The sequence below is a fragment of the Lonchura striata genome, chromosome Z, assembly GCF_050655825.1.
Source record: "Lonchura striata isolate lonStrDom1 chromosome Z, ASM5065582v1, whole genome shotgun sequence".
Classification (NCBI taxonomy): Eukaryota; Metazoa; Chordata; class Aves; order Passeriformes; family Estrildidae; genus Lonchura; species Lonchura striata.
In genome coordinates, this window is record NC_140740.1 from 65152922 (window position 1) to 65180257 (window position 27336).

General features: G+C 34.9%; 1 protein-coding gene across 2 annotated transcripts in view; it reads right to left on the minus strand.

Moving 5' to 3' along the window:
• The window catches only part of ADAMTSL1 (ADAMTS like 1), a 389105-nt gene that overhangs the window by 288950 nt on the left and 72819 nt on the right, over nucleotides 1-27336 (minus strand). For both annotated transcript variants that reach the window (XM_085567914.1, XM_085567913.1), the window contains one exon: nucleotides 11334-11453. In XM_085567914.1, the coding sequence (XP_085424040.1) occupies nucleotides 11334-11453 (120 nt within the window). The remainder of the gene's footprint in view (nucleotides 1-11333; nucleotides 11454-27336) is intronic.

Sequence of the window (27336 nt, forward strand, 5' to 3'; positions counted from 1 at the left end):
TTGTGCTTGTTCCTGTTGGCTGGCACTGTTCTAGGACATTTGGCCCCGTTGGGCTACAATAAACTCGGACTTAGCCCCCAGCAGGATCCGCTCTTCATTTACCACCGCGAGGCTTGCTAGCGCTGCCCGGGACCCACAAAGGCACTCTCCAAACCCCAGCTGGGAGCGGCGGAGGGTGCCTCCATCGCCCACTCTCGCCCCAGAGAAGAGCTAGCCGGGGCTGAGACAAAGGGAACCGGGGCGGGAGCGTGGCAAGCCACTTAACTACATCTACAGAAACCACAACCAAAGGAAAAGAAATGTTTCCAATAATTATAGTTGTTAATAGCAACCTCCTGATTTTTAGTTGCTTAATGAGAGAAAAAATATGGCTGTTGTTGTTCTGATATGTGAGATCATTTTCCATTGCAGGTAAATTAGTACAGAATCACTGCTCATTCCTTTTTCTCATATTGCAGTTATCCTGAAGAACAAATACACTGAAGCCTTCAGTTTCTAGGTACTGGTGAACACCTAGATATGACGGCCTGCAAGACCAACTAAATTCCTGATGCAATCTAGTGATTTTAAGCAATTTTTAACTAGACTGCTAATTATCTCTCATGCTTGGCTGTACTTCTGTTTTTCTTTCCACTGCACCTTCTGTAGACAGCAAATTTTGTTCCCATGACTATCTTGGACACTGTTATTTACATTCAAAACAATTCCTGTTAAATAGTATTTATACTTGAGGGCATGCCAGCTAGCCAAAAGGACCATGACAGAAAGTTACCAACAGGAATGTCTTTCCCAGAAAGGCAGAACTGTGCTGGGGGCAGGCTGGGGCTCTGGGGGATGGCCCCAGAGTGGCCAGCCATGAACATGGGCAGCAGTGGGGACAGCATTGTCTGGGCACACGAGTACAGGACAGCCCCAGAGCCTGGGATGGGATTTGCCTCTCTCTACTGTGTACATCAGATCACACCGTGAATACCGCCCTGCATGCAGAGAAGGCTGGAGGCAAGAAGAAGCACCAAGGCAGTGGGGTTGGAGCCCTGCGAGGAGAGGCTGTGAGGCATGCCAAAGTGATTTTTCTTACATTCTTATGCCAAGATTGATAAAAAGGATATAATAAAAACATAATTTGGCTATTATTTTGCAGTTTCTCATGGACATTTAAACACACAGCTACTGAAGGAAACTAAATGACCGAGCTATGTGTGTAAATAATAGTGGGAATTCTCAGCAGTTTCTCAAAATGTGGTTGTGATAAAATACAGCTGCAAGTACATTTTTTAACACAGTTAAAATAGGGGCATTAAGTCACTGAAAATATAAGGTTATAATATAAATTTGTCATTTTTGTTAAAGTAGCAATTTGAATTAAAATGCAGTTGTGTTTTCTGAAGTTCAAGACAGCTTGTGATATGCACTAAGTATAACAGACTACCATTTCTGAAACATCAGAAATTATCTGCCCAATATACAAACTTTTTTCCCTTTACAGTTATTTTTCTTTCCCTTCCTTGCTCCTTTTTAAGACATTTCATTAAAGCTAATTCATCCTGTTAGAATTTTAAACCTTGACAAGAAAGTGATTTTTAATTAGTAATTGGAAAATCACTCACTATTACAGACAATACTACAATACTACAGGAAAGGTCTATTTTGGATATCCGATTTCCAACAAATTCAGTATTTTCATAAAAAGGAATAAAATAGACTTATATTTGATTGCTTGGGGTTTTTTTTGTTTTTGTTTTTTTTTTTTTTTTGGGGGGGGTGGGCAGTGGGGTAGAGGTGGAGGGAGGCAGAATCACACAATAGAAAGGTCATAGAACTGCTTCCAGAGTGAATCACTCCCATATTTTCTTCTCTGTATGTTAAAACAAAAAGGAGAAAAAAAAATCACACACACATATTCCTAACACTGTGAATTCCATTTAACTATACAGCAATCGTGTGATTTCTAATTAAGAGTGTATTGCCCAATATCCCTCAAAGGTCCTTAGGCACATTAATTTATATATTTTAAAAACAATATATGTGATTGGTTTAGACTCATATATATATAATTGAATTTATAACCTATTTTTTCACAATTCCAGTTTAAATCATAGAGAACTGATGCAATGCATGCAGGAATAACAGTACACCTTTCTTGCCATACAAAAATGTAACAGATTTTTTTTCCACAAGATGGGAAAGAAATAAAAATTTTCATCATATAGAAAACTGCATCTAGAGTTTTTTGCAGCAAGTGAAGGAACTGACTCTTGTACACATTAAATCCATCTTTTTTTACCCATGAATTCTCAATAAAATTCTTGTCCCAGGTCCTACCCCAGAAGATGCACAGTGGAGAAGGTACACAGCATCTGAAAACTGAAGTCGGTGCATGGAGAATGGTCAGCAGATCTGTTTATGTGAAACATGACAGGGAAAACTCATCCCTACACAAAAAATAATTTTTTGGGCAGGTACTACACTGAAAAAATTGATTCCTTGAAGAATAATACCTCACCCTTCATTTTTGTTCAAGCCTCACTATGTTTTGATTCTAGTGCAAATCCATGCCTACCTTCATCATAAAGAGGAATTATAATTAATACTTATCACAGTACATTCACATTCAGAAAAAAAATTGTTTCAGCTCACACTAATGTAGCAGAAGAAGAGGGAAGAAGGAAGCAACGTTGCTACTGAAGAAGGTCAGAAGGATGACACAGAGTGAAAACCGACATGGAACAGAAATAAACTTCCCATTCAAACAGCAATCTCTCTGTAGAATGATAAATTAATAAGACTTTTTGGATGTCACAAGCATAAAAGATTGTACAAAGTTAGGCAAAAAATTAATTCATTTATTCTGAAACCATACTGTAATAACAGCCTCTGTGTAGCAAAAAAATTGCAACATTGGATTATCCTTTTGAGATTGGATATTTTATGTCCTGTAAATCCTGTAACAGATTTTTTCTGATTAACTTGCTGTTCAGACTCTACCAACGATCTTGCTTCTCCAAAAGTCTGCAAAAAATGTGGTATGATCAGACTGACAAACATCGTGTTATAAGTTCCAGTGGAGTGCAGCCAACCTATTTGGTTTCAGGCCTGCACAGCTAATCTGAAAGCTACAAGGAAGAGAAGCCATGGAAACCACAGAACAAAAATAAAGCTAACTTCACTGTAGGTTTCAAATAAGAATTTAGTAAGAAAATTATACAATATTAATCAAAAATATCAACAAATTAAATGCATTCATTAAGTTACAAAAATTGCAGTGTGTGGCAATTAATGCTGAGAGGCATTAGAGGTGGAGGACAGCAGGCAGAGTCTCTAGAACTGCAAGACGCAGCATTGATCGCAAACTCTGTATTCAGTGCAGCTAAGAAAACTCTGTACACCTTGAAAGCAAGAGAAGCACTCTTGACAAGCCTGTGATCCTAAAGATACCTCAGGCCATAGTATGTAAGACTCTTTGTAACTACTGAAAAAGCAAAGTTGAAAGAATAATGTGTAAGTTGTTCCTCTAGAATGTTTCAAACAATTGATTAGTGAGCATTTGCTAAGTAGTCTGCTTTACTTTGGACTGCTGAGACTTGTTTTGCAAACATGTCATCTAGATAGGCATATTCACATGACATATCTCCATATATGGCATATATATTATGTATTCACAAAGAAAGAAAACTAACAGAACATTAAAGATGACCAGCCCTAACACAGAATTATGAAAGTATGAGGAATGGTTAATTTGCAAATACCTAAAGCAGTGAAATCACATTTTTTACTAGCATGACTTGTTAATATTTATAATGCAGAAAATTGCAAAGATTTACACAGCTGTAGAAAAAGGTATTCTTAGTCAAGGATCTAGTAGCCTAAGTCCAACAAAAAGGAGTACTTTCCCACAAAGTACTAAAATGAGCCACTCATATCATCATCAATTGTTAAAAGATTATAGCTCTTTACCACTTATGTTTTGCCTTCTGTAGAGCAATTCAAGGTGAAATTCGTGATCTCAGGTAGAAGAGGAAGTTTGGAATATCTCAGGTCAGTATCCTCCCCTTCTTGCTAGAGAGCTTTTGTAATACTCTCATCTACTTGATGCTTACCCTTTATCATGGGTAATGAAAATATTTTTTTTCTCAAATGGCTACTATGAGATGTGATCAGAAACAGCAGAGAAGACTCAAGCTTAGAAATAAAAAAAAAAAAAAAAACCTTATTAACCTACACTATAATGAAAGAAACACACAAGATTCAGAATGAAAACCTTCCAAAACATTCGTCCTCCTCCCTCCCAATTTCCACCAAAGCACAGTGAGACAAAATCTTGGACCCTCAATCAAGTTACCTCCCCTCAGATAATCAATTCTCAGTTCATCAAGGGAGGTAGGACTTTCTGTTGTACCATAGTCTTCCTCAGGAAACACAATTGAAATGTCTCCTGTTTCCATGTCACACATGGCACTGCCTGGAGAAAATCTGCCATTGTGACATCCTCCTTCCATGTACAGTGCTCTCACCACCGTGCATGGACCAAAACTGCTTACAGGGCTCCTTTTAAGGATGCTTTGCCAAATACAAAAAACCAAAAATGTCTCATTTTGGGACAACAGTCTCCCCCATTTTCTCCTCCCCTGGGCCCAAGGGTCTCAAGAACAGAGATCTTTTTCTTCACTGAAGACGGAAGGCACCACCACACCCTCCTCATCTTTCTCTGTTCACTTCAGTGCTACACATGGTGTCACTTCAGCAGGTCACTCTCACTCCTGTCACTCTCTTGGCTCAAGTCATTGCATCTCCCTAATGCAGTCTCTGTGTTACAGGAGAACTGATTCAGTCTATGGCTATACAAGAAAAGTCCAGCCAAAGGCCACTCCATATCTCCTCCCACCCAGGATTCTTTCCCATCTTCTTCTGACATCTCAGACCCCGGGCCATCTCTCTTCTCCTTCAGATCAAGGAAGATTAGTGTTTCACAAAGTTTTTCTGTCCAAGAAGGGGTTAAAGCCTTGGTCTCACTGCTCTCCTGAGGCTGAAATCTCACACAGGCTGCCCAGGACTCCCACGGCTGGGCACCTTCCCCTGCCCCCTTCTCTTTCTCTGCGGTACTGCTGGCACATGGTATCAAATGTCCAGGTGGCACAGGCTCGCTCGCTCTCTCTCTTTCTGGGGTGGGCTGCCCGGGACATCTCAGTGTCTCTCCATCCTGCCCAGGACAAAAGAGAGAGTTCCCCTGGGAGTTCTCTGCTTTTAACCCTCTGTATTCTCAGAGGCATATCCATGCTACAGTGGTCACACCAGGTGTCAATATTCAAATCTGACCACTGATTGGTTTGGCTATAACTTCCCAAGAAAACTCACTTCCTTCTCAACCTATGACACCCTTCACTTGTTGTTTTTAATTAACAAATTCCAGTAAATCCATTATATACATTTTGCCAATTATGTAAAAAAGAGAAATTGCTTATTTTGATGAAGCGTGTGATAAGACAGTGATGTTGAGTGTTTGCTTTGAAATGCTAAAGTTACACATATTTTTATTGTAATAACTATTCCAAAGGAATTTTCTTCTTGAACTATTTGCACTGTTTCAAAATACTCCTATTGAAATTCACAGATGTGAATATACATACAGAGAGCATCCGTATATTGTACTAGTGCAAAAAAAGCTACTAGCTTTTTGAATTATGCTCACATAGAGTGGAAACAGTGCAATTGAAAAAAGAGGTTCAAGTATTTCAGTGAGGCAGACAGAAAACTACTTAATCTGATAGATTCTAGGATTTCAGTTATAGAATAGATCTATCTGGAACAGATATGCATAAATTTGATTCTGTTAATTACTGTGGAAGACCAAATAGTGTTCTATATCATTATGCAAGCAATGGCTTGGTTGCATTAAAATTTTTCATCTTAATGTGGACAAGGCTTATTACTGTCTTTCTAAAAATGGCTTCCTTTTCTCCCATCTCAACACCAGCACTTGATTCAGTCATGGGACAGTTTTGGCAGCTGTAGGACATGGACTCCAAGCTTTGGAATGTAATTTTAAATTTTTTTTTAGTGAGTACTGCTGTATTGACTGACTTTCTAAAAGAAGAATATAGGAACAGTTAGGTCATGTTTCTATTTTTAAATGGATGTAAATATCATCATCAAGAGGCAGTCAGAAAGATGGTGTGTGTATTCAGATCTTTTGGTATTTGAGTACTTGAAGACCTTTAGATATAAGGAAAGTGGCAAATGCTAGTGGTCCATCCTAACTTTCATGTTAGGTGATCCATAGATCTCTGCACATGATTAATACTTTCCCTTTTAAAAGCAGGTGAACATTTCAAGAGAAAACCTATCTTAAGGCAATTTCACCTGGAGGAAAAAAGAAGCAATTATTAAAAATATAAACTGAGAAGCATTCCAAAATACTTATGATCTAGATCTCTCTGAGGAGATTGTTTTCCAGAGAAAATAACAAATAATCTTACATAATTCCTCGTCTCTGGGAGCAAGAAAAAATACAGACAGCTCTGCTTTAGACTCCAAAATATTTAGGCCAATATTATAGTTTTTCCAGGACAAAATAATGATTTTCAAGTAATCAGATCGGCAGTAGCATATATAAGACTGTTATAACTTGCACCACAGATCTCTTACCTACAAGTAGCAATACAAGGTAAGGCTAGTCAGAGAACTATCATCCAAAGATTTTTCTTGATCTGTCATGTCAGCAGCTGCAGGGGGCAGTATCTGTAATTCCTGTGGTCTGGTGATTTCCCATCCATGAAGATCTCAAATCTGGATTCTGCAGCATCATTTTATAACCATTTAGAGATATGTGATTTTTAGATGAGAAGTTTGGAAATTCTTTAATCAACAGGCTGAGGATCTTCTACTGTTACACATAATATATTTAGAGTATAATGCATTCTTGCACATAAATAATTCCGAGTAAAAAGAAAAAAAAAAAGTATGGCTCAAAAATAGAATAAATAAAATATTCAGGATATTTATATTCTGAAAATTAACCCATCCATCTAAAATGTACAAGCAATAAATTCTAAATATCAGAATCATCTGGGAAAAAAGTTTAGATATACATCTAGGTTTTCTTCATGTTTTACAGGGCTTGCTTTTCTTTTTTTCATAACGATGTAGAGAATTTTTAATCAATAACTTTATCTCAGAATCAGACCTCAGTACAGAAAACTTTAGATATAATCTGAGGTTTTAAATAATTGCTCAGTAAAACATATACTTTTTATAGACTTAACTCAGAATTCCTGAGTACCCAAAAGTATCATCCCTGAATTGCAGGAACACATAAATAGGAACTTCCCCAAAAATGTAGGAGTATAATCCTTGACACATTCTTTAAACTAGGATTTTCCTGAACCTTAAGTTTTCTGTCTAAATCCGTTATATTTTAAGTTATTTTCTCCAGTTCTTAAATTATTTTCAATCTTTTCCCAAAAGCAGGAAAACACTATAAGTTAGGAATTGTGAAATATAAATCAGAGGCTTTCTTTGAATAATTTTGTTAGTGTAATCTCAGCTATTGACTTTGAACAAGACAGAAAATTATAAAAATATAAACCCTCTCTGGCTTCTAGTAATTTTCTCCCTGACACAAATAGTGATGGAACCACATCAATTAGCTTAGATCCCTTTTCCTTTATATTGAAAGGGAAAGTAAGAAAATATGGCTATATTTTCTCCAAGGCAGTAAATATAACTGAAAGATACGGAAAATATTTCTGCGAGTCATTTCAATGACCAAGATAAAGCCTAAAATAGGAAGCCTACTTTTCATTAGACTGGATATCATAATCCAAGATATTTTGGCTAACCTGTATTATTAATACAATCTTGCAAATAATTGCTTAAAATTGTCTTATAAACAGGTAGTGTATTTCATTGCTAAGCATTTTTATTTTAGTAACTGGTTACTGGAAAACAGGAGCTTTTTTGATCTCTCCAACTTTTACTGAGAATCGTAAGGCTGTTATTACTATAGCATCCTTGCCAACATCTTTTAATACATAGGCACAGAAAGTTCTGTAAACCTGCTCTCTGATTGTGGCCATTCTATCATTCTATCAAAGACTTACCTGACGCCGAGGAAGTATGTATCTTTGCCCAAAGAGTTGTGGAGTTACAGGGATATTACTTTTCAATATCAGAAGTGAATCAATAATTTTGGATGCTCTCAGCTACCCACAAAAATAGTGGGAACATGGTCTTTTTTAGATGAGTAAAGATGCATACTTGAGAAAATATCTTAAAAATATAAATCATCAGCCCAAATTTTCTCAGAATGCAACTCAGTTCATGTCTTCATCAAGAGAAAATACAAAGTTTAAATACTTTCTAAATTATAATTAAGATTATTTCATAATTCCTATATCACTAGCTGTCCAGCACTCACTGTAGCTCACCACTTTTCAAAAGATGCAAACAAAAAACCCTACCTTATGTAAGTCACAGGACTTCTACAAGGAACCAGAGCAGGAGATATATTGGGGAACTATTATAAAACAGGTTTCTTGTGTTTCATTTGTTAGAAAAGCAGTTTTACACTGGTTTTCTCATTAGATACACCACTATGTCACTTGAAATTACAGGAAAGAAAGGATTGGTCCTATTAATTGGGAATGATTGATCCTGAAATACAGTTTGTGCTTTCTTTCCAGGAAAATTATACTCTATATCTGCTTTAATAACAATTTTTGTATCACTCCAGTTGAGTCACCTGTGAATTTTGTTGGATACCTTAATCACGTACCTTAATCTATGTAATTTGTACATGCCTTACCTGTTATCTTTAGCCTGACAGACAAAGATGCTGAGCAGTCAGGGCTGCATTTGAGGCCAGTAGTTCAAATTCCCCCCTCACCCTAGTGCTGTGTCAGGGGAAGTAAATTGAAAAAAATGGATCCTTGTCTCTCAAGCACTCAAGAAAGGTAGATGGTTTTGTCCTTAATGTCTATCTATGATGCCTTGAATCTACACTCATAAAATAGGAACAATATCCTCTATATGCTACAGGGATTTTGGAAAACCAATTCACTAGTATTTATGAAGAAGAAATTTGGAATAAGTGCTAAAGAAAAGCCCTGGTTGAAACTAGTGCTTGTCTTTGAAATGGACTACATAGCTCACAATGAACTGGTCATATACGTTTATCGTATTTTATATTTTTTAGTTTTTTAATACTGGAAAATTATTTCAAGTTCTTCCATACTACCTTTTGCTGTTCAAATGCAGCAGAAAACATTGTGCTTCAGTACTAGAAGGTAGTATCACAGAGAAATGAGATTGGTAAAGTTCTTTAAGTCATAAGTAAATGTAGATTGCGAAGTCATATTTTCTGGGCACTATTCAGTGTATATGTGTGCTCAAGCACTCAAAACTGCACAAAAAGAAGATCACAGGAATGTCACAGGAACTGTGAAAGCAATTAAAGAAAAAAGAACACTGCACTGAAAGTGAAATCTATAAATATTTTTCAGAGTACTTTCCTCTTGTGTGAACACAAAACACTTATAAACATGCATACAACCAGCACAGCTCAGTAAAACAACAAATCAAAAGTCACAAGTACTGGTACCAATACTGACAGAATTGTAATGGAATGTCATTTTCTTCTCTGGAGCACAGAAAATAAATGGTTTTAAAGAAGAACAATTACAGGCATTCCAGCAACAAAGCAGTTGTTTGATAAAATACTGATCTGCTGTAAAATTACCTGAAATGGTAGAATATAGTATTGATTTTGACTGATCTGAAATTTCTTTTAGCAGTAGTAAAGCACAAAGGACAACTTGTCTAGGGCAGATGATTTAGCAAAAACACAATAGATTGTTTAATACCTTCACTACTTTTGTTAACTGGTTTCTTACATCTGAGCAGCAAGACTTATCAAAAGACATCAACTCCATTCTTCTGAAGTCCTAGCTCTACATACCCCCACTGGTGATAATTGGATAACATTCCCTTATGCACAAAGAAAGATAACCTAAGAAAGGTAAAACTTGATTAAAAAGGGGCTAAGCATGGCTGTGCCAACAAAAATTTCTAGAATCTCTCTATCCTCCAGAGTAAATAAATACTTAATCCTATAAAGCATTTAATCCCTAAATTCATCATCATTTCCTGGTTATAACAGATGCTAATGCACCACTGCTTCTGTTAAACCATAAGCTGTTAGACATCAAGATGTATCAGCCCTTGAAAATGTCAGACCTAAATGTTTACAAAATTACAGAAGAGTTGTGTCTGATAGTCCAAGTGTATTACCTGGGTCCCACCTCCCTGCTCAAGCAGGGTCATCCCAGACCACATTGCACGAGTTTGTTTCCAGATGGCTCTTGAATATCTTCAGGGAGGAACACTCTGTAACCTCTCTGGGCAATATGTTCCAGTGGTCAGTCACTGCACAGTAAAGAATTTCCTTGTCATGTTCAGGTGGGCCTTTCTGTGCATCAGTTTGTGCCCATTGCCTCTTGTGCTGTTGCTTGGGATGTCCCACTGGAGCCTGGATTCCATCCACTGACATCCTCCCTTTAGATACTCGAAAGTATTAGTGAGGTACCCTCTCTAGTGTCTCTTCTTAAGACTGAACAGACTCAGCTCCCTCAGTCTTTCCTTGTAAAACATAGTCTATCTAGTCCCTTAATCATTTTGGTAGAGAAAACTTGCTGCAGTTTAAAAACAGCTGGTTTATTTCATTTCATATTAAAACCTGATTAAGCATGACTACCAAGTTACTTACTTCTATATTCTTTTCTTAAAAATATAAGCTGCTAGACAACATGGAATCCTTCAGACCAGAAATAAATACCTTGCCAAGCATACACAGGAGAGAGTTAAAAAATATTTTTCAAAAAATTGTTTTCCCTGTTTATTACATTTCTTGGTGCATTTAATAAAATTAGCCCATTCAAAGCATCATATATTTTTTACATTACCTATACATTTAGCTTGACTCATTCATACTTAATAAAAATAATCTCCCTTTGCATGTACAAAGCAAACAATGGTAACAATTTAGACTGCCAAAATTCTGAATAAGAAAAATTACCATTAGAAAGCAAAAAATCAATCTGTGTGAAAAAGTTTGTGTTTCAATAATGAAAACTCATATGCACTGACACCCATGAACCCTTCCTATGAACAAGTCTTTACTTCAAATGGAAATTACAATATTTTTAGGTTAACATTTTTCCGTTAAAAAAATCCCATTTCACTGCTTTCCATAGATTAATGAAGCAGAATGAAAGACCTATCCAAAGCAATGCCTGCAACAATTTCTTATAAAATGTTTTGGAAAAATAGAAGATTCCTACCGGGTCTTCTGTTTTGTGATTATTCAGCAAATCAGATAGGAAATCTTCATGAAGACTTTCTCTTCGGATCAATGTAAATTCACGTAGGAAAACTGCTCCTTGATTTTGATCTCCAAAAACCTAGAAGGAAAACATGATATTAGGAAATACAAAATTTTAATTCTTTCATAGACACTATTCTAATATCCAGAAAAATATCACTGGAAGATTAAAAAAACAGTTAATGGTTCTCTGTCTTCCACTACTACACTTGTTCTAATCAGACAGCCTTGCCATTAATGAGAACACTGACATGCATTAAAGAATGTCAGTACAGTTATAAATAATTTCCATTTACATAAAATTCTGTTGTGGAAGAAGTTTCTATATTGTTATTTACATCTATGGTTTATAAAACAGTTAACATTTAAAAACACCTTTGTAAAATTAGTTAATATTTAAATTGCACCTTTACTTTATGAAATGGATAATGTTTGTCCATCATTTTGACTGTTCTATCATAAGATGATAGAGCTTAAAACTTTGAAGGGACAGAAAATATATATTTATAAATAATTTGTCTAGCAAACTCCAATATGCACATACATTCAAAATAATTTAAACTAACTTTGTATCTATTCTTTTTAGAAATATATATGTACAAGCTACCTGAGAAAGAGGTTGTTTCATCAGTGGTTGACTAAGCAATTACTATAAAAATGTCCTAGGTATGATCACATTTTTATAGATTTTAGAAATAAATAATGAAAAAAAATCCACATTCTTCAAGTTTTCAGGTCCATTTTTTCCTTGGTAGTTCAAGTCAAAGAACTTTTTTAGGCATAACATTAAATTTAAAGTTTTGGAAATCAGTTAAATATGAGGCATGGTTTTGGAGCATGTCAAAACGTTGTTTCATTAGACTGACTCTAAAGAATTCCACTACAGGTGAAATATCCTTAAAGGTTGTTAACAACCAGGAATAGGGACTGCATTATCTCTGGAAATATAGTAGATTTTTCCATTACCAGCATTTCACAACTTATTTGGAAGGCCAGTTTGAGAGAATATTATGCTTTATCAAAATGGCTAAGTAAGAATATTTTATTATTTGACAACAGTGACCACACTATTGTGAATTACATAAACACAACTACCATAAATTATTTATAAGAGATTCTGATTTATGTTCCAGAAAAGTAAAAAGTATCTGTTTATGCTATCCAATTCAGACACAGATACTATATAAGATACTATAATATACTATAATGAGGAACAGAGGATATAGTATTTCCTCATTAAGATAAGAATAGTACTTATAAATGGATTGCTATTACTTACAAGAGCTGCAATTACTACCTTTTACTAAAAAAAAGGTCCATGTTCTGATGCTTTTATGATGACTATTTCTTCTATGCATCCTTCTGTACAGCCAGGTGCCATAGTTATGCTCTACTTATTCTAGCTGAGAAGTTCAAAGGGCTAGTGAGTAACAACATTTTAGTGTCCAGGGGGAAAATGAAGAACAAATTTGCCTTCCTTTCCCAAGGGAATTAGTATTGCTTTTTTGGAGGAGGTAATCCTCCCTGCCAGCTAGTAATTGAGATCAGAGCTTCTGTAAAGCTAGGCCAATTATAATGGGCTGACCAGAAAAATATTATTTAATTAATTTACAAGGGGAAGTGGGAATGTCTATGAAGTGGGTAATGGAAGAAGTAAGAGTCCCTAAATCCAAACTATATGCAACTAAATATAATAGACGATTTCTTTGATATAAAATTCTTGCCTCTAGTGGTGAAATAGAGGGCACCTAATTCTTCCAGTTGCTTTGAGATCCTCTGCTGTAAATGTGTAGTTTTTTTTTAAAAACAGAACAAAAGAAATAAAAAAAGAACATCCCATAAAAGGAACAGTCTTACAGGAGTTGGGTTTTTAAATTTATAGCTAGCTTCCATCTTGTGGATAACATTGAGGGATACACCCACAGATTTTATTCTTATATTATTGAGTCATAACAATGAAGAGTCCTCAGGGGTGTCTGAGGAAGAAACATGCATGTGCCCCAAACAAAAGAGCTCTGTTACAGACGTGTATTCTTTTTCAACAAATCATTATCTTACAAATAAAAATGTTCTTGAAATAGGTCATACTTCATAAAAATGTTTCAACTCAAGATTTGCAAAGACTGTGCAAATAATTAAAGTTATTGTAGCAATGAGAAGGCTCCACAAGTTATTTCAAGAAAGTAGATCTATTCTTTCATTTTACTTTGAAATAATAGCATTTACTTGTAATTTTAAAAACTTGTGATCAGCAAATATAAAAATTATAAAATTATAGAATTGTTTAAACTAGAAAATATCTATAAAATCATCTAGTCGAATTTTTAATCCAGCACTGCCAACTCCACCACTAAACCAAGTCCCTAAGTGCTTCATCCAGATGTCTTTTAAGTACCTCCAGGGATGGTGAGTCAACTATGCCCCTGGGCAGCTGGTTCCAATGTTTCTCAACTTTTTCTGTGATGATTTTTTCCTAATATCTAATCTAAACCTTCCCTGGCAAAACTCAAGGCCATTTCCTCTTATGCTGGAGAAGAGATAAGACTGAAACTACTTTTCTCCAGGCTAAATACACTCAGCTACCCAAACCCTTTCCTAACGAGACTTATGCTTCAGACGCTTCATCATCTCCATTGCCCATTTCTGGACATGCTCCAGCATCTCAATGTCCCCCCTGTCACAAAAGACCCAAAATTGAACACAGGATTGGAGGTGTAGCCTCACAAGTGCCAAGTACAGAAGGACAATCCAAGCCCTGGTCCTGCTGGCCACACTATTGCTAGTACAGGCCAGGATGCTACTGCACTTCTTGGCCACCTGGGCACTGCTGGCTCATGTCCAGCCACTGTCACTAGGTCCTTTACCTATTGGGGCAGCTTTCCAGATACTTTGCCCCCAGCCTGTTGTGCTTCTTGGAGTTGTTGCGACCAAAGTTCAGGACACAGCATCAGGTCTTGAAAATCATACCACTGGCCTTTTTCCATCAATCCATACTGCCCAGATCCCTGTGTTATTAATTTTACAAGTCAAATTACAATGTAAAGAGTCACTTCATCACCAATTATTCATCTTCCTGTTTTTCTTATTTTGTTCCTATAAAAATAGACCCAGATTCTGAAAATTTTTTTCCTTATAAGACCAGTCATCTTGTTGTTATTAAAATTCTAACCTGTTTTTCAAAATAAATGAAACGTTGATAAAGAATGCATATGCAATATCAATTAGCTAATAAGCTAATGCTAATCTTTAAAAATTAACTAACTACCATATCAACATTAGTGCTTTGATTATTTAAAATTACATAGGTGGAAAATAGGTGTCAGAGGCACTATTCCAAAAGAAGAGACAGGGATAAGGACTCAAAAAAAAAAAAAAAAAAAAGACATTGGGATCCTGGAGATGAAGGAAAAGATGAGAAATAAAATACCCAGAAGAGCAGGAATGAAAGAATGAAAGTAAAGAAAGAATGGAAAGAATATCTGTCTTTTAATTTAGCAAATATGAATGGTCATGTCTTGAAAAACATGAAGAGGACTGAAAGTATGTGGTCATCTAAAAAAGGTTATTCTTTGCCTGATTAATATAATATACTTTCCTGCTTTGAGTCATGGTTCACTCTGGGTTAGCTTTAACATACATCATCTGATAAAACATACTTCAAGTAGAATATCTTCATCTTTACTGAGAGAGCTGGAATCAAAGATCCATCCATTAAAGATGAGCATCAGTAAATTGGAATGTAAAATGTAAAATGTAAAATGTCCTGAAAGACTGTTTTCCCTTTTTCAAGTTTTCCTTGAAATCTTGGCTACATATACATGACCATTTCATTCTCTCAGGAAGCCTATTTTCATCACAACAGAGCCATCATATTTCTCACGTATCTTCATTCAGTTTATGATCAGACAAACTTAGAAAATATCTCCAAAAATACCCCTAAGTAGCCTTTCTTAAGGCTACTATAGTGAAAAACCATACAAAGAAACAGTGGCCTGATGGAAATCTGACCTTTAGCAGCAGCAGTCAAAAGAGTCAGTATATGACTTTTCAAGAATTTTCAAACAACATTGTAATGAGGTTTCACTAGTGCACATGAAAATCAAAGGCATATAATTGCAGTTTCTCAGCATGAGGAAGATATCTGGGTATTCAGTTGCTCAAGTGACTTTGCAAAGGAGCCTTTTACGAAATTGATATGAGATAAAATTCCAGCAAACATGTTTTTCTAATGCAATAATATTTTTCTAATTTTTCAGTTTCTTTCTCTCTTAAATCAATGCAAAACATAAATTTTTCCATTAAATCTAGTGGTGTGAGCCCATGAGGAGGAAATCTTTGAGGAATTAGGCTGACAAAAACATAATTGGAAAATAAAAGACCCAACACAAAACAGCAGATGACAGAATGTATCCCAGTCAACACAGTTTATGTTTTCTTGCACTTTATTACTGTCCCACTGTGGAACTAGCTACATTAATTTTGCTGTAACCAGCAATAAAGTAAACTACTAATAATTATTGTTAGAAAGGTGTAATAGTAATATTTTGCTGAATTCACAAGGCAAAGACTAACAACACAGGCTTGGAATCTGATGTAAACAATCATAGTGCCTTTGGTATCACCTTTCTCAACACAGATGAGGAGTTTCAAAGTACCTCGCTCAGAAAGCAGAAATATCAATTGTGGCCTCAAATATTTATAATTAACTATTTAGGCACATTCCATGAGCAGTTTCAAGGTGACAGTCGCTCTGTTAAAGATTTTTGTATTTTTTATTTTCAAAGTCTAAAGCACACAGAAAATTATGACTAATGTCAAAACTAGAGGCAAAAAACCTGTTTATTAAACATACTTCTGATAAAATTGTTTAAAATATCTGATTCTTTAAGTTTTCTTTTTTTACCAAGTGGCCTACAGTGTTTTAACAATGAAAAGAGGAATACTTTGCTAACTAGCACTATGAATCTCTTGATTTTCTTGACAGAAACAAACTGAAAGAGGAAACATGACCAAATTTAAGTCATTAAATATCAGAGAGGGTAGCAGTGATGTTTATAGTGAGGGCTGAGGAATGTAGGCTTTTAACAAACCAAGTTATTGTACATTGCCTTTTATTAGAATAAACTGCTCTCCAAACACCATAACAACTTATGCATATATTTCTATTCTGAATTACTCTCCATAAAACCTAACAACAACATTCTACTTTAGTGCCCACACTTCCAACAGAGTGCTGCACTTTATATGGGTGACAAGAGCTTTACTGCATCCTTCAGCCCTGTCAATCATGCAAGAAGGAAAGGCATCCCAGAAGACTCAAAGGTGTGCATAAGTAGCTGCTAGCTGTCAAATAAACTTGATTCCTACCACTGTTGCCTCAAGACATTGTTTAACAAAATCTCATAGGGGATTCTGAAATAAGAAATTATTACCATTGGCTTTAATCTGCCACAGTTTTGTGCTGCAATGGTGATCCAAATTTTCTTTTTTCATTATTCTCCAAAATGAAATTAAGAGAGGGGTAGGTAGACGGGGGTAAAAGTCCAATACCAGGTCCCAGATTCAGAAGCAATTACAGTCTGGCTCTAAATCTAAATTCTGTAAGATGTTTATTTTTACCAAAGTCCATGTAAGAATTTAAAATATGCAGATACATTACTCCCAATTCTGCCACTGTTAATCATTCTGAACATTTTTCATTCCTCCATGGAGACCCAGAAAGCTATGCACAATTTAAAATCTATTCTGCATGTCACTTTCTGGGAATTTCTTGCAAATGAGCACACTACGTTTTTAAGATCAGTATATCATAAAGGAGATACTACCCTATTCAATTAAGGAAATCATTCTCCAAGTGCTATGTTTCTTCATTATATGTTTCAGAAATGTTCAAATTTTCCCAATGAATTTTCTAAGTCCCCATAGGTAAATATGCAGATTCAGGTGAACAGAGAGACTGTCAATGCATTTGGAAAAAGATTTAAAATTTTTAAATGTTTGCTGTCATGCAGTCAACCCTTGCTTTAAACCAACGACTAGAAGAATCCATATGAGAGATAACGTAGAATCCAAAATAAAAATCTCATATTTAGACAGAAGTAGCAACAGCTCTATCTTAGATTTTTCTTTCTCTTTCATAATTTCTATCATACAGATTGGACTCTAGAGCTGTGAAGATGACTGTTCTCCCCATGGAAAATCCCTTCCCTTCCATGAAATTCAGGTGGTTTTTTAATCATTTGATGAAATGTTTTTATTGCCAAAACAACAACAAAGGAAAAAAAAACAATAAATCTTTTCTATTTTTTCATTTTTACAATGTTAGACAATATGATATGCTTCTTTACTAAGCCACTGTTGTAAAGGTAAAGAAAATTGAGGGCGTTTTTAATAAATCATCCACATGTGATGCCATTAAACTGCCAATGCCTAATGTCCTGTGACATTCCCAGTGCATAGTCCTGTGAAAAATGTGCTCATGTGAGTATAGTTAGTTTTCATATGAGCCTCTCCATTACAGGTATGCTGGACAGTCACTCTCCATTACGGGTATGTCAGAGTGCCGTCAATATACAGAAAATATTTACTACCGTGTGGGAAGGCTAAAGAAAACTCAGGTGATTGTACACATAAGTCTCATGCAGTCAACAGTTAATAGAGAGGGCATAAGGAAGTAGTCAGATTCTCAGCAGATTAACTGGGGTCTGTTCTTCACCTTCAATACTTTATTACCTTTGGCAAAGATCTCTGCTTAAAGTGCAGAAGACTGTCCTACACCTAAGCTAACTGCTGTCAGCATATTTCTTTCTGTATTTCCTATAAATAAAGTCTGAAGGGAAGTTCTCTCTATTCATGCAGATTTTTTTTTTCTTTAAGGTAATAGCTTCACAGCTTTTCTTTTTATGGATAGATAATAGCTCATTCTTGCCTTACAAAAAACCCTTAGGTTTTATGGCTTTGATTCTCAGCTTGCTGTCTTTCAAATGGAAGAAAGAGTTGTCTAGTTTTATGAACTAAATAATTTCTAAGCCAACATTCTTAAGTACCACAATATGTTCTGATAGCTCAATATAGGATTGCATGCCATGAGCAGGAAAAGTTATATAAGAGAAACAAAGAAATAAAAATTCTTTACCCCATGGAAAGGAAATGTTTCCTATGACCTGATTATCAAAAATATTGCTTTCTAATTCCAATCTTTCCAAACAGTGATAAAATTATAGTTTCTGAATTAACAGCCAGGGTCTTATGAAGCTGTTTACTGTTTGTAGTGGGTTTGTAGGTTTAAAATTTTTAAAGAGAAAAGGATGTTCTTGTTTGGCTTCTCTGAAGGTACTCACATGCTGCCTATAAATACAAGCACAAACAGCAGTGTATTTCCCAAGAGAATGTTTTATTCAACAGTGAAATATTCCCACCAGGAATCTTTTTGCTAGTCTTGAAATATATTTAATCTATTTTCTTTCCTCCTTGCCTTTCCATAGAGAATGAATTTATTATTATCTTAATAGCAATATCCTGACTTCTTTTAAAGCTCTGTGAAGGAAATGTGAGTTTGTGCTAATTATTTTCAGTTCTTAAACAACCACAATAGCAGAGGCTGGTTAATGTTTTCATTGAAGGAATTATTTAAGCTCCATTTCAGTCTCTCATTATAAATGAACAAAAGAAACAAAAAGTGATTTGCACTCGAGAATTACAGCATGAAGTGTCCCTCAGACAAAAACACCAGCTACTTACATCTTGGACAGACATGAGCAATGATGGGGATAAATTGTAAAGCATGCACATGCCTACACTTGACCCACAGTCTACCAACAAGAGAGAAAGCCAATATGGCCTCATTAAATAGAGGGGCAAAAATGCAGAATGCACAAAACCACAGCAATTATCCTGCTGCCAAGCAACCATAGGAAAAAAAAAAGAAAAAAAAAAAAAAAGGAAGGAGAGAGAAAGTGGAGAAAGAACAAGAAAAGAAAAAAAAATAAAAGCAGACTGTGGGGATAAAAAAGGTGAAGTCAAATAGAAGCAAAAAATCCAAAGCTAGAGGATTTAAAATCCTGCAGATTAGAACCTTCTTTCTGGGTATAGTTAACACAAAATGCATGAAGGTTAAAAAGCTTCATGAACAAGAACTGAAATTATACTTCAGAATTACCTAGTTTCTAATTTACTGGAAAAATAGAACATGTATAGATGGGTATAGCTTCTCATCTTCATGAAAGATATTAAAAAAAAAAATGAAAACAAAACAAACAACAGCACATTTCTACTGTGATTTGAGCAAGACTGTGTCCAAGGCCTAAACAGATTTACTTTCTAAAACAAGCCAAATAAATACTGTTGTTCAAAATACTTGAAAGCATACACATAAATTTCTATGATATAAAACTAAACAAAACCAAAATATGAGGTCTGAAGAATTAATTTTCTGCTGTTTCTTTTGCTGCCTTACTTGGTTGACCATTAACAGGAATGGAATTGTTAACTCAACTGTAAAAGTTTAGAAGGTGCATCAGTTTTTAAATGGTCAGAATTAGTATGTGCCATGCAAGAATCTGGAGCAAGTAACAGCTTTAGAAATCATTCTACAAGCCTCAGTATGTTCATTTATCAATGCACCTTGTCACTGATCCGCAATATTTTCCTAAGGGCCAGAATAGACCAAAACCAATGTCAAATTGCATGAACAAATAATCTGAGATTAGCAAGGCCAGTCATTCCCAAATGTCATATAATCAGCAGTAACAGATTTCAAATTATTATTGGCATGAATGTAAGCATAAAATGAGACTTACCATTGTTTTGCAACATATATCATAATTAGTTGCACTTAAATTATCACCATATATTTATTTTGTTATTTTTGAGTGTGTTAGAAAAAATGATAGTAATGAAACTTTCCCGAAGTGAGAAAATAAGAAATGACAAATTTCATTCAGGAAAATAATGGAATTGATAATCTAATTTAATTCAGAGACTGAATAATTTGAAGAGGCAATTATTGTTCTTTCACTCTGAATCCCATTGCTCAGAAGGTTTTTATTTCATCTATGGAATTCCCTCAGCTTCCTTCAATTTTCTGTTTTGGAAGAAGAAACTGGCAAACTCTTCAGAATCACTTAATCAAAATTCCTGGGAACTCTGAGCATTGAATATTTTTCTTATGAAAATAAAACTTTACAATTATAATCTTCAGATTTTCTTCAGTACTTTAATTTTGGGCTTTTGTGACCCAGGACTGATAAACATAATTTTTTTAAAAAGGAATCAAACTAATCATTTGGTTTCTTCTTTTTAATGTTAAATGGTTTTAAATTAGAGAATAAGGGGCTTTGTAGAAAATTCACTAAACTGACATTATTGACATTGTCTCAAATCCGACTGACATGGAGTTCAACTATTTACAATAGAAGGCCCTGGTGTTCTTTTGTATCTCTACCACATTACTGCAAAAAAGGGAAATTTATGTAATTCTTCATGTTGGATTATTTATGAAAACAATAGTTTGTTTTTTGCTGTCATGTCATATGATTGTGCCTCTGACCACCTCCACTTTATTAGGAAGTAGAATTTCAGGAGTGATCTACTAGATTGCTAATAGTCATTATATAGATAGTATTTTCTGCTAATCAAATCTTACAGTATTTACAGCAATACTGCAAATATTTCAAATAGCTAACACAGTAGTAGAAAACAGTAGAACTGCTATCTTTATAATTTGCCATTCAATTACATAGATTTCAGTGAGTTCATGTCTTTACAACAAAGCACTGCACACCCCATTTATTCCAGATGAGTATGCTTTTTCATGGCTGGGTAGCCAAATTAACATTGTTTCCAGCAATAAAATTATTGGTTTTGTTTGCACTTCATCACCAGATTCATAAGCTTTTGTGACAGATTGTGAAATACTGCAATAGAAGCCATGATTTTCTTATGCCTGTGAAATATTGTCATCCAGTAGAAAAAATATGAGAATAAAGTAGCTCCATGTCATGAGATTTTTTTTTTATGTCTTTATACTGTGATTGTTATTTTAATAGAAAACTTGATTCATAGATTCTGGGGAATCTTTCTCTTTAAATTGTATTTTAGTTTAAAAATACTCTTCATTAAATGTGTGATGCTTTCTGCTAGTGATAAGACAGGTTTTAATAATACTTGAGTCCTTTTCGTTCTGAATAGTTTGTGAATATAGGAGAGTTTTTGTGGTTTTTGTTTTCCTGTAGGGGTTAAAAAAGACAAAAGGTGTGTCTTTATAGGATTGAAGGTTTTTCTTTTATATCTTCATATTTAGTATATCACTATTGCATGTGTTATCAATGAAGTCAGTTGGGTCAGATTTTTGCAAACAGAATTTCTAACTTCTCTCAGTTCTTTACACTCTAAATAAGCATCTAAATAATTCTGGAGGAGCTCAGAGCAGGGTGGGGCATTTGACGCAAATTGGCAAGTAAAAGACCAGACATCAAGTTGTAGTAAATTAGCTGTAGTAAATTAATTCATTTCAACTATTGATTTTTACCAGCTGAAGAAGTACACCTGCTTAACAAAAAACATTTCAGTTTTTTTTAATCACAGCAGGATTTTCTAATTATTTATTCAGTGTTCCATACATACATCTTTTGGGCTGTACTGCTGAGGAGGTCACTGTGTTTCTAATTTACTTTTAAAGATATTTTGAGGCCTTTTTATTTGAATGCAGTGGCCATTGACACAGCAGCTGCCCAACACTATGGGGTGGTGTATCCAGCCAGATAACCGCTTCCTCACGCTGTTAGCTCATGCTTAACTGCACCGCCTCTTCCAAGCACAACCACATCCCCTTTGCTCCTTGTGTTACAGGGTGTCTCCCTGTCCGTGCACAAAACACAGCACCCCTTTTACACTGTGTTGTGCGCATACTGTCAATAACGAGAGAATTTCCTAGAACGTGAGTCATATGCCTTTTGTGACAGTCTACTTGAAACTTGTTTTGTGTTAGATGCTGTTCTTATCTCAGCAAGTGATTCTTCACCATTTTCAGAGTTTCATAGACTTGAAGGCCAGAGGCCACATTCATTATCAGGCTATATATTTCAGACAAAATTCCTGCATTAAGCCATCCATGTTCTCCACATTACTCATAAATAACTTTTGGAAACAGAAAATTTGTATTTTAGAAAAAGCATCTCATCTCAAAATGCATCTTATTACTTGATTAGGGAGCATGAAATAATATCCTATATTAGCATACATTTATTAATTACACCAGAATTTCTCCAAAAAGAATTTTCAGTGCTCTTTGTTATATCTTTCTGTTTAAAACACTTAAATTAGTGTTAGTTAAGTCCAGCTTAGCTAAAAAAAAATAAAATTGTAATTATATAAAATTATAATTGCATATACAAGTGAAAGAAGTACCAGCAAAATTGTAACATCCAGTTAATTACCTGTGTTTAAGGCTGGGAAAGAGGCAGAACACAGCAACCAAGAGACTCTGCACAGAGGGAGACAGAGCAGACAACCAAGCACACTCAGTACGCTCCCAAATGCCTGCCACGATGCTGCTCTGAGAGCCTGCTTGACTTGAAGGCATTTGAATTTGACTCCCAGCATGAAGTTACTGGAAATGGTATGACATCTAGATAAAACAGGAAAACTCGTCTGTTCAGGGTTTGATTTGTGTCCCAGAGATAAAAGACCTCAAAAGAGTAATACAAAAGCAGAAAGAGCAAAAGAGTAATGTAATAAAAAATCCCCAATCTAATATAATAAAAAAGGATTAAAGTGTAAAAAATAAAATCTATATATTGAGCAGATAAATTTGGTGGGTTTAATCTGTAAATTTTGCAGTTGCATTAGCTAAACATGGAAACAGAAACAAGACTGACCTTTTTTAAAAACAAATTTTTATAAACACTATAATCTTTGGGGAATAAAATTATTAACTAAAACAGGATCTTCATCATGAAGGTGTTGAAGACTACATCACTACGTGGAAATGGATAAAACTCGTGGATTTTTAAATTTTCATTTTAAACAGGGAGAATGTGATCTATTACCAGATGGGGTAAATTTTTTTTCCAAGTTTGCTTATTCACACTCAGTTTTAGACCTCCTGGAAATAGCTATCAATGCCCAGATATTGTAGAGGCAGATCAACATTCAGTGCCAGTTTGTAGTAGAATATGTGACACAATCATATACGAGACATGACATTTCCTCCTGTTCAGAAGACGAGATGCAGGGCATTGTAAGGAAAGAAGAAAAGAGTCTCTCCCTCAGGTCTCCAATAGAGTGCACTCAGTCACAGTATATTCAAAGAAAGGAAAATGACGTGCTATTTCAACATGTGAAACAGTCATCATGATGACAAGAACAAACAAAGCAAACATTGAGCTGAACTTACTTTTTTTACAGTCTCACATCTCAAGAATGAAAACAGAACGGTATTTTCTGCCTTCCACTACACCTTCCTCATAATGTTCAAGTCTAAGGAGAAAATAATTATGGGCATCTTCTGTGTCTACACAGGAGTACCTCCTATCACAACTACACTCACAGGAACATCTTGATGATTAAATTTCATGTAAATAATTTCTGAGATAAAAAGTTTCATGCTTCTCCATTTACATTCTAGAAAAAGACAGCCGATTTTATGAATGACAATGAAAAATTTTGTAAGAGCTAACATACTCCAAATCTTGGAGTAGCAAATCAAGTTACTACACATAATAGCTGCCAATGAGCTCTCACTCTCCTTAGTCTTATGCCACCATCATTCATCTCCTTGGCACTCTGGTAACACACAGCAGCAAGGAAGGCAGGAAAAATGAACTCTCACACAATGGTAGTTGAAATGATGGATGAGAACATAGATAAACAAGTCTCACTGTAGTTGAGACACTCACTCTTTGGTCTCACAATCAAAACAAATAAAAAGTCAGAAAACAATTCAAATGAAGTTACTAAAAAATATCTATGAAAGGACCAGTACAGCTCTAGAATTCTTTCAAACACCAGGAATCTATGTACTTAGAAAGACTGTATTTCAGTTATGACATAGGTTCCCTATATTGAGATAATAAGGAAACAGCGGAACAGCATGGCAGTAAGTAAACATAGTATTTTTAGAGGATATTGTTACAATTTATAGATTTGGAAAGGAAAAATATAATATACATCACATATTTTATATATATTACCATATATATATACAATAATTTTTTTCCAATTTGAATTTCTATCCTTACAATCTGAATGTTTAGCATTCACAGTATTGCTTTATTATTGTTTAAAGTTAATTAAGAAGATTCTTAGATTGGCCATGTATGAGCCTCTTCTTGCATTTTCCAAGTAACTTCAACTATTTTTTAACTAGCTGTTAGCAATCTTCAACAAACTCTAAACACATACTGGTAAAATCTTTAATTAAATCATATTACCTTAATAAATTAGTAAGTTGAGGGACAAAATCACTGAGCATGAGACTGTGGTGACACTTAGAACAAAAAAAAGCTGGATGACATGCTGCGAAAAGATGTGCTTTTGGATGACCTGCAAGCAAGCAACTAAACAGATTAAACATTGGCTGCCCAAAAATTGGCTAAGCAATGACAGTTTCAAAAATATTATTAAGCAGCCTGTAGAAATGAAGTAATTGTCTCAGTGCCATTTGTATAAAACCAGGGCTGGTAATCAAAATAATTACTTTTATATTTAAGTCATTTGTGAGTCAGTCAAAGCCAAGTGGGACTAGAGATAGAGCAGCACTACATCAGAAAGCCCTTGTGTTTAAATAATTCTCTGACTCACAGATTAAGGAGATGTTTATTATTATTTTTCATATATAAATATTATAAAGTAAAGCTAACTTTGCTTTTATTATTAGAATGTCAAATTATGAGGAGTTTGGCTTTCACACTAAAACTTCTACAATATAAGTTTACGTAGAAGAGTGGTCACAGTAAGTCATCCATTCAGTACATAAATATATCAGGTAGGAATCCAAGCAGGAAATCCAGATATGATATTGAAACTAACATGTACACTAGATTCAAAGTGCTACCTTCTGTGTTATTTCTACATATTTTTGCCTTCCATTACACACGTTCAGTATGGGGATATTTTTTCATTCTCAAATTTGATATATTTCGTCCAACAAAATATATAACCTATTGATCTGTGCTTCTGTCTCATTTTAATACATGTTGTGTTAAAGACAGAATATTATTTCATTCCAGTAGAAAAATCAAGGAATTTAAAATATAAGTCTTGTCTTGACATGAAGCTATGCTTCACACTGATATTTTAATATCAAGTGGGATTATAAAAAAATTCAAAATGAGAGTGTTGCACAACATTGGTGATTGGACTAAATGGTCCTGGAAATTCCTCTTGAGTCTATCTGCTCTGGAGTACATACCCTTTTGTTAAATGTACCTCAGCATGCAAGGCGCACTTATTTGAGAAAAAAAGGGAAAAACACTCTTTCACTAGACATGAAGCCTTGAAACAGCCTTGCTTCAGACATACTTTTTCTTCTTCAGGTAATAGTTTCTATCAGATACAAATAGCCACAAATTTATTATGTACTATTTTCCATTATTATTTTTTTGAAGAACTAAACTTAGAAAACATTTTGGCAAGGATTGTAAAAGGATTATTTAAGGATAATTATAAAAAAAATTTGGCACACTTCAGACATCTTATCCATCGCAGGAATATTAATGGTACCTCCTGGTAATCCCTAAAATGTATTTTTGTATGAAGTATTTTTATCCAAATTATAGCAGGAATTTATAGGACATCATGAACCAAGGAAATCATCACTTGACTCATCTCAGGCAATTGTAAGCCCTTTCTACAGTTTGTATTTTCTCAGCTATTACACAATCTCAGACATCTGTGAGTGCTCTTCCAGGATTTAGCAGGGCTAAAGAGGGCTCCCTCACTACAACTTTAATTTTACGAAATGGGAAATGTGATCACTCGAGTACATTTATATTATTGAAATAATGCAAGAAACAGGTGTTTTCGAATAAGAACTCAGTTCCCAGTTGCACTGTTCCATTAAACAGTTGCACTGTTCCAAATTCTCTTGCCTGACAGTGACCCAGTTCCAGAGCTGCTATATTTACTCATGCAAAACAGGAAAACTTTTGAAGGTTGTTCAGTTATTGAAAGTTTAGTTCTCAAGAAAATGGATCACTTTAGTTTTAATCAAATAATTTGTATATATATTACACTAGCAATTATATTATCTAAACACAATTATCTGTGGCTAAGAAGGGAGCAACTAATGGTGGTTGGTTTGATGCACTTTTTATGGGCTTGTAAATTACTTCAGAAAAATAAATGTGTGACTCAACCTACAAAAAGCTTCATATTTCTAAAACCAAAACCACAAATGGTCTTGAAGTTGCTCAGATATTTGGTTTCTTGTTTTTCCCATCAGCTTCATTTCTCCCAGGAGAGGAAAGTGCTAAAACTCCATTAAGACAGACCAATTGCGATTACAGTCATCCCAGATCAAGAAAGACCAGGAAGTACTAGCAGTCTTATATTAAATTATCAAGCAATTCCTCCTTAAATTTTGCAGATTCTTGCGCACATTCTAAATCCTTAAGGGAATTAGGCAAAATAAATCTAGAATTCTTATCTTCCAGGATTTTCTCCTTACCCAAATAAACATGCCCAGACAGGGTTCATTGAGTGAGGACCACGCAGCTCTTTGTAAAATTAATTTAGTAAAAAAAATTCAGATAGACACTGCATTAATTTCCTCTTCAGGGCTACTACAATTTTCTTTTAGAAACAGGCTCCTTTAGTTAGTTCCTGTTTAATTGACATACAGAAAATTCTTCAAATAAGGACAAAAATAAACTGAAGCCAATGTAAACGAAAGTCACTTCTTTTATTTCAGGCAATCACATTTCACATTTTGCTTCATTTATAGCATGTTTGAATTTTGAAAA